Source organism: Octopus sinensis, linkage group LG2 (genome assembly GCF_006345805.1).
Source record: "Octopus sinensis linkage group LG2, ASM634580v1, whole genome shotgun sequence".
Lineage (NCBI taxonomy): Eukaryota > Metazoa > Mollusca > Cephalopoda > Octopoda > Octopodidae > Octopus > Octopus sinensis.
Window position 1 is genome coordinate 132527727 of NC_042998.1, and position 12140 is coordinate 132539866.

A 12140-nucleotide genomic window follows, 5' to 3' on the forward strand; every position below is an offset into this window, starting at 1 on the left:
TGCTACAACAGTAGGTTCAGTACATAAGCATATCCTGTAACATGAATCCACACACACACACACACACGTGCAGAAAGGGACAGAGGTTTGTTGGGCATTTAGTTGTGATCATCTTGTCTTTTTATGTATCAATATCTCCAGTGGTTATTTCAGATTGTAGTTTTGTGATTTGTCCGTTATCTGTTACATGTGAAGCAGCCTTGTGTAGACAGTCTACCGTTGTCATTGACTTTTGAGATAATCTTTTACTCTTTTGCTAGTTTTAGTTCTTCGGCAACATTGGCTGAATGAAAATACCTCAAGATGCTGTTGCATAGTCTATTCAAATATGATAGGTTCTCACATATGTAATGTAGTGAATGGAAAAACTTTCACTCAACTCATTTTACATTGATTTAATAGTAGACTTGGTAGACAAAAACTACTTCTGCAAAAGCAAGGAAGATAACTCTTGTAAGATCAATTGATTGAAATTTTTGGTTAGTGTCCACAGTAAAGAGGATCAGGTCTTTCAAACCATTTGGTTAATGCAACAGATGTATTTTAGTCTTATTAAAAGCATGCAAGATTATAAGCAATGTATGTGGAAATAGAAGTAATGTGATACTGATTAGAATATTAACAATATGGCTTCCCCGGGAGAGCCTTCTGTAGACTAAATGCAAAGACAATAAGGTCTCTTATATATAGTGATTATAGTGATTATCTAAGCAATTAGTAAATTAAAAACATCTTCTTGGAGTGTTTGAAATTTATTTATCAAGCCATCAGCTTAGACCAATGTAACACACATCTACCAAATCCAGCCTGTTAGGTATTAGTCAGTCTAATGCTGTGGCATTTGCCCAAAATGCTGTGTTGTGGAACTGAGTCTGGAATCTTATGGTTTGTTGCAAAGCAGACATTTTAACCAAACCTTAAAAACAAGACGGTTACATTGAATAATGTAGTTGAAGAAACACTTTGTTTAAACAGAAGATGAGACTTTGATTACATAGAAGTTTGTTTGATCAGATTGGACCAGTGTGAAAAAACCAGCAGCAAAATTTATTTCCATCTGCCAATTTACCTACACCTCAACCACCATATACCCTCGGCTGCTACTACTATCGTTACCAGACCGCATTTTTGGAAAACCTTAATTCTGTGCAATCATTTAATAATGCTGTTTTTACTTCTTGCTTATTTTGATTACGAGAAATATCAGATAAATAATTAAAAGCATTAAGCTCATAGGGGAGGGTTGGGTAAATAAATGTTGTTTCTGCTTTTAATTTTTTTTTTTAATCTTTTTTTTTTGTGTAATTATGTTGATGATGATTTAATTAGTGTGTTTTGTTAGTGATGCAACATTGTCTATGCAGAGCAAATTAACAACTCTAAAAAAAAAAAACCAAAAGACAAACATGAGGATGGCGTTGTGTGATAAGACAAACCGCTCTTGAAATGTTTTCATGTATTTTCAATGTTATTGATGTTGTTTATAATAAGTATCGTTTTTTAGTTAAATAAACATTATTTTGGATGATTATTTTATTTACCTTTTTTTTCTAGTTTTATGTAATTTTTGTTGTTTGAGTTCCATCCCCACTTCCCTTGTTTCACTAATGCATAGTCTGCAAAAAATTTTATTATGAGTTGTTATTATTAGTAATGCATTATACAAAACACTAGTTAGTATTTAGATCAAATACATTTCGTTGTAGCATTTATCTCTTAGTCCTCTAGGGGTCAATGGCCTAAGCAGCTTGACCCTTTGGGGTAGATAGCTTTATTACCATTATGAATCTGGTATTCAATTCAGCATTATACTTATAAATTGGTCTGGTACTTGGACCAAGAATCTCATCATTATTGCTGGTTTTTGATAACCATTGTAGCAGATGGAAGAATTCACAGAATGGTGATGGGACAAAATGTCTCTTGGTATTTAGTTTGGTCTTAGTATGTTCTGCTGAAGTTGTTTTCCTTTCATTTCACCCTAGGTTTATAAAATGAACACCAGTATAAAGTACCGTGACAGAGAGAGCATCCAGCTAGATTAATTTTTCTAAAATGCTATTTATGAGTAAAATGTGGTCCTTAAACCTGTCTAGTGGGGTGAACCTGTCTAAGATGGATGAAAATGTCTTTTAGTATTTAGTTTGGTCTCGGTGTGTTCCCAGAGTGATAAAATAAAACATCAGTATTGAGAATAGTGACAGAGAGAGCATTTAGCTAGAGAAACTCTTCTAAAATGCTGTGTGTATGAGCAAAATGTGGTCGTTAGACCTGTCTAAGAAGGCAGTGACTATAAAGAAGAAAAAAAAAACAGTATTGGATTGAGACAACTTGGTCAGCCTATACCAGCATAGAAAATGGATATGATATAATGATAATGATGATCTATTAGTGTGTGTGTGTGTGTGTGTGTGTGTGCGTGTGCGTGCACACATTCATATTCCTGCAATTGGATTTGTGTATCAAGTATGAAATAAAAAAATAAAGAACACATTTAACTGTATAAAGAGCATGAAAATAAGCTTTTTAAGCATGCTTACATAAACATACATGCTTAGACATCTTCACAGGACATATCCTAATTCATCTAAATGTTTAGACATTTTTCATCAAGTGTGGTCAGAGAATTATCTTAAGTTTAGAGGTATGATGAAAGTTGGTATTACAGAAATATAACAAGAAAGGGAGAATTCAAATGGTACAATATGTGTGCCAGTATATGTGTATAATATGAGTGTGTGTGCACATTTATACTTATACGTGTGTGTGTATATAAATATATATATATATATATATATATATATATATATATATGTATATATATATATATGTATATATATATGTGTATATATATATGTGTATATATATATATGTGTATATATATATATGTGTATATATATATATGTATATATATATATATATATGTATATATATATATGTTATATATATATGTGTGTGTATATATATATATAACTGTCCTTGGTTAAGTATCTAAGATGGTTTAATGAGTGGTAATTAGTTTGTTTATTAAGAGTTGCAATTTTGTTCCATTACAGAGTTGTTAACTTAGTGGTATAATAATAATAAGCTGGTAATTTACCCTAATTTCTCTCTCTTCTGCCTGCCACTCCACTCTGCTTTTTCTCACACTACTCTACTCATCATCATCATTATTGATGTTAACATCCTATTTATCAAAATGTCAGCATATAATATTGTGTATGAATAGGCAGTTGTTTTATATAGGCTTTAGTTTGTGTATGCCTGCAAACACAGAATCGTATATGCTGAGCTGATCAGTCATCTTGATGTTGATTGAGCAACTTGCACATGACAGGGAGACTCTAAGCAGATTAGCCACTGTTTCCAAATAACTTAACTCTGTCATGTGTATTGAGCACACTATGTATTTTACTATCCAAAAACATGTGTGTTTGTGTATATCTCTTTTTCTTTTCTTCCCATGTGTGTGTAAAAGTTTACATGAACAGTGTTCAGTATAGATAAATGTTTTTAATTTTTCTGTTTTGAAAAGCTGAAACCATGCAAATTATAAGAAATGAATCAATGATTTGTCCTTTTATTTGCCATTTCATTTTGATATTTGAAATAACTTTATTAACCTGTACTCCTTTTTTTCCTTGTTCTTTCAGGTAAGTCAATTGCTGTGATTCTCTGTTGGACATGTGGGTCCCTGGATGTATGTATGTAACATTCTGTTCAATACCGTTTCATGTCATTATTCATTTATTTATTTATTTATTTAATTGTATACTGTTTGGAATTTGAAATAGTGAATTTGAAATGCATTTTTTTTTTTTTAGTTTCTTTAAATTTTAACTACTAGCATGCATTAGACTTACCAATAGATATATCACAAGATGGAACTGTGAGTACACGGTTACACGGAAACAGCACGACACTGATGTGGACTTGAGAGAGAGAATGGAAAGAGATTTGAACTTCTGTCGTGTTGGATGTCTCACTGTAATTTTATAGTTACCAATACTACATTTCCCTCTAGTAGGATACATCCTTGTAAGAAAATAGTCTTATTACATGGTCCCTAACTACATAGATCTCTTTATATGGCCATCACTTTTGCAAACCCATTGAGGTTGGTGATGTAAGCTAGAGTCAGCAGACAGGAAAAGGTTGGTGTTAAAGGAGTTCCAGCAAGTTTCAATTCCCCAGAGGAAGTGTTTTGTGCAGGATGGGTGGCACCCTCAGCAAAATCCACCCTTCATTTTAAGACTTCATAATCACACTAACGTTCCCCTGACAGATCATATTAACCCTAGCAGATGCACAATAAGTGCGTCTGTGACCTGTATATTTTCTCAATGTAAACATTTCAGTTACTAAATTTCTTTTCATTTGTTTTTTTTTTAAATTTCATTTCATTTTTAATACCAGCTGCAGGCATTTTATACTAACATGGGTCATGTTTTAATTAAAATCTTGATATTACAAGAAAGATTTTGTGAGATTTTTTTTAATCAACACTATAATCCTTGCTTTATCTGGCCCCATTATTCTGCCTGTTTTATGTTTAAATTGACCGAATCTGGCCTCTCACACCTATCTTACAATGTCATTCTAAAAATAAACAATTATGTCATTGAAATCTTGATGCTACAAGATAATGCATGATTAATTCAAAGCAATGTGAAAATAAAAGCATTCATCATCATCATCATCATCATCGAACATCTATTCTCTATGCTGGTATGCTTGGATGGTCTGATCAGAGCTAGTTAGCAAGAGGGCTGCACCAGGTTCCACTTTGATTTGACTTGGTTTCTACAGCTGGATGCCCTTCAACAAAATAATCTGAAAGGTTAAATATTAATTGTTCAAAGCAGCCATTTCCATTTTTTTTTTTTTTTTTTTTTTTGTTACACCTGTTTCATTTCTTCACCATGTTTTTCTCCATTATTCGTCATCTAGTCATTTCCAGCCCTACTCCATTTCGGTGACATTTATGGACTTCACAATATCATTGGGTTTTGATTTGTTTTAGGGTCCATTTTGTCGTTTTATGATCTTTCCACCATTTAAAGTTATAGATAAACAGTTCTAAAAAAAAAAAAAAAAACCCAATTATTTGTGACAACTTTTAAGAGTACCATATTCTTACTATTCATCAATTCCTCTCTGGTGATTGCTTTCTTTTCAGACACAATATAACAATAATTTTATTTAAGAAAAATATATACAACAAAAAGATCATGTAACTAGTTTATCAGAGCAAAGCCTGTTCTCCTGGCATGGTGGGTCCATCTCATAAACTTTTGAGTGTTAATTACAACAATAATGAGTTTGCTTTCATGCAGTATGTCTTTAAAAAAAAAAATGAATTTTGCAGAATTTGTTCCTCCCCAGGCATGGCTGTGTGGTAAGACACTTGCTCCCCAACTACACGGTCTGGGTTCAGTCCCACTGTATGACACTCTGGGAAAATGTTTTGTGCTATAGCCTTGGGCCAACCAAACCATTGTGAGTGGATTTGGTAGATGGAAACTGAAAGAAGCCTCTCATATATATGTATATGTTTATATATCTATATATGTGTGTCTGTGTCTTTTTCCCTCACCATCGCTTGACAACTGGTGTTGATGTGTTTGCGTCCCCATATCTTTGTGGTTTGGCAAAGGTGACCAATAGAATGAGTACCAAGCTTAAAGATAAGTACTGCAGTTGGACCCAGCATGGCTGCTGTCTAATGACTGAAACAAGATACTTTTCTCATATGTATAGTTTCGTCTCAACTTTGTAAGCTCTGCCAGTTGTATAGTCCTTTTGAGCTGTCATACTTCTGTTACAGTTTTGTGGATTCGGCTGCATTGTTTAGGTTAGATCCCAGAGTCACCAAAGGACTCACTGCAGCATTGGTGATTCAATTGAAATCGCTGACATTATGACCAGGAGGTGGGAGGTTGGGCACTTTGATTGACTCATTCAGCTGTGATCCTCTTAAAGCTGAAAAAAAAAAAAAATTCTCTCTTCAAGTATAAACAATTCCACTTGAAACTGCAACTACGAAGAACTCTGCTTAGAGTTTCAAAAATAATCTGACATCTATATGTTATTCTACACTGCAAATATAATTACAAGGAATGGATTGTCTGCTGACACATCAAACTAATTATACTTGACCTTTATTGTTTCATTGATCTCTTTCATTATTTCTTCAGATTTTCCAAAATATCTTGTTTTGACCAATTAAACATAATTATTCGTACTGCTCTTTGACTGATCCCCCACTCACCCTCATTAATGTGTGTGTTTGTGTAGTAATGCTTATTTTTGTGTGAAAGTATATAAAGACAGCCAAACATTAATTGAAAACTTTCTCAGTTCCTTTTTTAAGTAGATTTTATTTTCACATGAATAAGGTTGATAGTGACTTCAAAGTTTCAGCTTATGTTGGTTAATCTTTCTGTCATTAAATTTCTGTTTGTTGCAGTTAGTTTCAGAAATAATAAAGAATTTAGTTAAAATAACTTTGTCACTGTTAACTCGGTGTCTGGAGCACAAATTAACTTGGAATTATGGTGAATGGTTTTAATTTTGATCACTGTAAAACAAGAACTTGTGTCCTCAGGCAGGTTGGTAAGCCACTGTGAATCTTTCCTCTGTGTGTGTGTCACCACATTCATCATCATCATCATCATCATCATCATTTAATATCCATTTTCCATGCTATACCTACATATGTGTATTTGTGGATTGGTGGGGTTATGGTATTGTGCTAAAAACCTTTAATATTCTAAGCTGAAAAATGCTGCAGGCGTCTGAATGTGTTTCTGTGCAGCAGATTCTACATAATTCTATAAATTGTTTCAGTTTCTCTCACTGTTTTTAGCAATAAGTACCAACTACCTGATCAATCAAGGAGCTTTAGCTGCAATAGTTGTCCTATCCAGTGATATATTTAGCTAACTGCTTAACCCTTTTGTTACCAACCCGGCTGAAACCGGCTCTGGCTCTGAGTACAAATGTCTTGTTTTCATGAGTTTTGAATTAAAATCTTCCACCAAACCTTAGTCACAGTTTATGTTCCTAACACTAGCTTAATGATAACTAAGTTATTTTACTAAATTCTTTGTTATATTTGAAGTAATTGAAAGAAACAAAGCATTTCAAAATAAATACAGTAACGAAAGGGTTGAATCCATAAAACTGAAGCTGAATTTAATATTCCTTTCAGTTTTTGTAAGTATGCCGTGTGCACCAAAATCTTAATATATGAAATTTTCCTGTGACAAAGCTATGTGTCATACTGAATGTGTAATAACTATAACTTATTAATTGCTTCATCATATGAGTAGCCCTTTCTGTGAATATGAATTCTTTTGTATACTGGTTGCAAAACATGCACAGCTTAGTGGGGGGAACAATGCTAAGCCCCTCTAAAAAGCCCATTGGGACTCAGGGGGAATTCTATTGTTTCCATATATCACTTCTGGGTTCACATCTTCTGGTTTTGTCTGGTATTGCTTTGTCTTCCATTTTATCCCCCCCCCCAAGCTCTCTGCAACAGTGTAAGGGTAGCAACGGCGGTGGTGGTGGTGATGTAATGAAATAAAGCCAAAACCACATTGCAGGAGTCTGGACATGTTTTATATCAGCCGCTATTTTGTCTGTCTTTCTCAACCAAAGTAAGAAAAGATTATTAATATCATTCATTAGTTTGATGCCTTGATATAGTCAACTGTTTTCCTCCCTGTCCCTTTCAAAAAACAAAAAATAATTTTTAAAATGGCTGGCTTCAGTCCTTGTTTCTATCTAAGAAATTAATATTTTCATTTGCTACTGAGCTAGATGGATATATTTTTCAAGTTGCTCTTCAAAACACTCCCTTCTTTCTCCCTTGTGCCTCTGCATTGAATAATATTTTAAAATAAATTTATCGACATATTTACATATAAAAAAAAACTTTCAGAATTTACAAGTTTGCCTTTATAGGGTTCAGACAATAGAAGTTTATTCGTATTTGAAGTATTTTTGTTTCTTTGTCTATGCAAATGGGTAAAACGGTTCCACCCAACCATTGTTGAATGTTTGTAATTTTTTTTTCCTTTTCACAACCAAATTTAGAAAATTTTCAATTGTAAGATATGTTTTAACAGAAGGAGAAAAACAAGACATAAATGAAATTTCCATGAATAATTGTTTCAAATTTTGGTACAAGGCTAGAAATTTTAGGGGAGGGTGATAGTGTATAACAGTGGTCATAATGCTTAGCTGGAAACTTATTTTATCAACCCCAAACGATGAAAAGCAAAGTCGACTACAGCCAAATTTGAGCTCAAGACTTCCATGAATAATACTACTACTACTACTACCAATATGAACATTTCTAGTGCTTTCTTTGGTAACAACAACAACAACTGTGACACTCACAGGTAGATACACCAGCACTTGCTGAGCAAGAAACACACAAATGGAAGAAATTTTGGCAAAATTACTTCAAACGCTGTAACTTTATAGACAAAACTGTCTGAAACTGATTTGTGGCAATATTGTGTTATAAGGGACTTTATTTCCTTGCTTGAAAATGTATTGAAATGTAGAAACAGAGTAAACTGACTCAAATTTGCCTCACAAAAGGAGAACTGCTAAGTTACAGGGATCTAAACACACCAACATTAGTTGTCAAGTGAGGGGGGGGGGTCAAACACAGGCACACAAATACACACACACATATACGACGGGCTTCTTTCAGTTCCTATCTACCAAATCCACGCTTAAAGCTTTGATCAGCCCTAAGCTATAGCAGAAGACACTTGATCAGCCCTAAGCTATAGCAGAAGACACGTGCCGCACAGTGGGACTGAACCTGGAGCCGTGTAGTTGGGAAGCAAGCTTCTTACCACACAACCACACATGTGCCTGTTTATTCACATTGTTTTGAATTAATCATGCATCATGTTGTAACTGTGAGAGATTCTATGAGGTAACTGTAAATCTTTAGAATGATTAATGTAAGATTGTCCACATAAAAGAGTGTCCAAATAAAATTGGATCTCTTCTTGTCAGGTGTCCCAGATGAACCAACTTCATGGCAGGAGGTGCAGATGAGGGCAACTGCATCGAACTCTCTCATGCACCAAATGGCAATTGCTAAAAAGCATTCGTGAAGTAAAATCATGTAGCAACACCAAATGGCGGTGCCCCAGCATGGCCACAGCTCGTGAGCTGAAACTAGATAAAGAAAGAAAGAAAGAAAGAAAGAATGCACCAGATAAGAGAAGCTCTGACAAATATTTGGAATAGCACTTTGTATGTAGAGAAGAGCAAATTTTAATATATCATCTGAGTGACCTTTAACCCTTTGGCATTCAAACCGGCCATATCCGGTCAAAATATGTTTTATGTTCAAAATGGTCAGATCTGGCCTCTCACACCAATCTTACATCACACCAATGTCTCTAATTCCCTTTGCATATATTCTTGTAAAATAAATGGACCCTTGTAGCAAATAAAAACCTACTATTAGTATTATTGCTACAGTAATGATTAGTCTGCTTCTGCTAATGGAATTTTCTTCTCTGCATCTACTTCAGTGGTATTTTGTAAGTTTCTTATTGGTATCGGTTTTACCTGCCATCTTTCAGGGCATTTGATTCTAAGTTGTTCATGAACACCAGTAATTATCTAGGGTGACTGTGTTTATCAAATTACTCTCTTTTGTCTGCAAGGATAAAAAGATTATTATGCACTGGCAGCGGTGGATACTGCTGCTGCTGTTACTACTACTACTACTAGCAGCAGCAGGATCAGGTATTAGTGGTTATGGAATACAGTGAAATTCTAAACATATAACTTTTCACATCCGTTTCTGTGTAATGGATCAGTCTTGAAGCTTGCCTTTCTTCTCTGTAGAATTATTCTTGTTAGACAGAAAGATTTGAATGGAACGCTGTTCTCTTTTGCACATACACACACACACACATACATTTTCTTGTATTTGTGTTGGTGGTAGTTGTGTGTGTGTGTGTGTGTGTGTGAAAAAAGTGTTGTTTGATCCAGCTTCTTTGAACTTACCTTCTGTTCTGCCGATTCCATTCCTTTTGGAACTTGTTCTTTGAACGTGTGCAAACCACCTCAACCATTCCTTTGTTGTATTTAACTATTTGTTGTTGTTTATTGTTTTTCTCTTTCTCTTTTCTGTAATGTCTTTTATTATCAAAGACTTCTCTGATCTTGCACCATTCCTGTCATAGCAGGTCATTTCTCTGTTACTTTAAAGAAAGAAAGAAATCTAAAAAAAAAGCCTTTAGAACATGTTCTGGTTTTGCTTTTATTTTCTTTCTTTATTTTGCCACTTTTTTTGGTGGGGTGGGGTTGAGCTAAAGTGGTGCTGGTGGGCAGTAAAAAGAGCAGAGGTACTGGTCTTTGAAATGAGGTGAAAATTTCCCTGTCTAGTGTAGTTCTTTTATTACTAACTCAGATAGATGCAAATGGTAGCAAAAGATTTATTTAATAACATCCAAATCTTGCTTTCTGGAATTTTACAACAGTAGGCCACTAAAATTGTTTTCTTGTTGAATTCTTTATTTAGCATGTTCCTTTTCCAAGTTTTTATCATCTGTGTGCAGAAATCTGTTACGATGTGCAACTTTTCCCCAGTGATTAAAGTACTAAATATATGATGGCCGAATTCTTCAGAAGTACAAGCAGGCCTGAAAGAATTTAGTCTAATTTGGGCGTTTATCTTAGAGCTTTTAAATAAAATTGGTTTAGCACTGTGAAACAGCAAAAATGTGGGTGGATAGGCATGGAAATAAATATACAGCTAATGCAGAGCCAGATTTGTCTCGTGTGTTTTTGTGATCCCGTGGGTTATGCACTTGGTTTGAATAAATGTATTTTTAGTTAGACAAATCCTGTAGTTTTTCTACACTTTAGTCCTTTAGCATTTGGATTATTTTGTCAAGTGTAATGCTTATTTATTCAGAAAGGATCTACAAATGCTGGGACTCACTGAAGGGGTGACAAGGGATTGTGACTCCTGGCAGTTTGCTATGCTTGAAAAGGCAAATCTAGCTAAGTAAAAGTGTGGTTACTCTTGTGTCCGGACTCATCCCTTGTCACCCTTGCAACCCTCTTCAGCTCTGTGCATCCCTAATCTTGTGGGCTTGTAAGTGCTGGTGCCGTGTAAAAAGCATTCATACAGGTGCCACGTAAAAGCATCCATTACACTCTGTAAAGTGGTTTGTGTTCGGAAGGGCATCCAGCTGTAGAAGCGATTCCAAAACAGGCATGAAGCTTAAATAGCCCTTGTGTTCGGAAGGGCATCCAGCTGTAGAAGTGATTCCAAAACAGACATGAAGCTTAAATAGCCCTTCAACTGGTCGGTTTCTGTCAAACCGTCCAACCAATAACAGCATAGAAAACGGACATTAAATGATAATGCTTATTGTGTGTGCAGTTTAATTTCCATTGTAGATCAGTTGCATTAGATATGTGCATATGCATGCACTCGCATTAATGGGAAATGGTAATTCATTAGCTCATGGGCCACTTTGATCATTTATTCTGATCAAGCCAATTCATTTCACTTCTGATATCTAATGTCCTTGATTAAGGGTGTCTGGGTATCTTAGTCATTCAAATAATTATAATTTACTCTTTGTCACACACCCACACAATGGTTTTATTGTTGTGAGACCAAGATTTTCTACTCTTGAAGAATTTCAGTATTAGTCTAGAATCAGTGTGTTGATAACCCAGAATTCAAGTTGAGTGCTTCTCTGGAAATACCCTACCAGGACCTAAGCTATATATGTGTGTGTGTGTGTGTGGTGTGTGTGTGGATGTATTTATATATATATATATATATATATATATGAAATACAACACACACACACCTGACCTATAGGGATTATTATTTTTTTTGCTTTTATACTTATCTGATTTTGGTTGAAAAGAATTAACTAAAATGCCAAATATAGTCCAAGACATGGTTGAAATTCCCCATTTAGAACTTATTTGTATCATTTCACTCAAACTACTAATGCTGGTGCTTCAAGAGTTGTAGCAAACACATAATTTCTTTCCCTCCCACCACCACCACACACACACACGCTTTGAATGCTTTTCTTGTGGCCTTGAATTGCAAATCCCAAAAA

General features: G+C 34.7%; 1 protein-coding gene across 11 annotated transcripts in view; it reads left to right on the forward strand.

Moving 5' to 3' along the window:
• LOC115232533 (nuclear hormone receptor HR96) overlaps positions 1-12140 on the forward strand; it is a 381450-nt gene that overhangs the window by 212868 nt on the left and 156442 nt on the right. For 2 of the 11 annotated variants that reach the window (XM_029802466.1, XM_029802468.1), the window contains exon 1: positions 3670-3704. The exons of the other annotated variants lie outside the window; for them this stretch is intronic. In XM_029802466.1, coding sequence (XP_029658326.1) covers positions 3685-3704 — 20 coding nt within the window. In that variant the 5' untranslated portion in view covers positions 3670-3684. Of the gene's footprint in view, positions 1-3669; positions 3705-12140 lie in introns of those variants that run through there. 11 annotated transcript variants of the gene reach the window in all.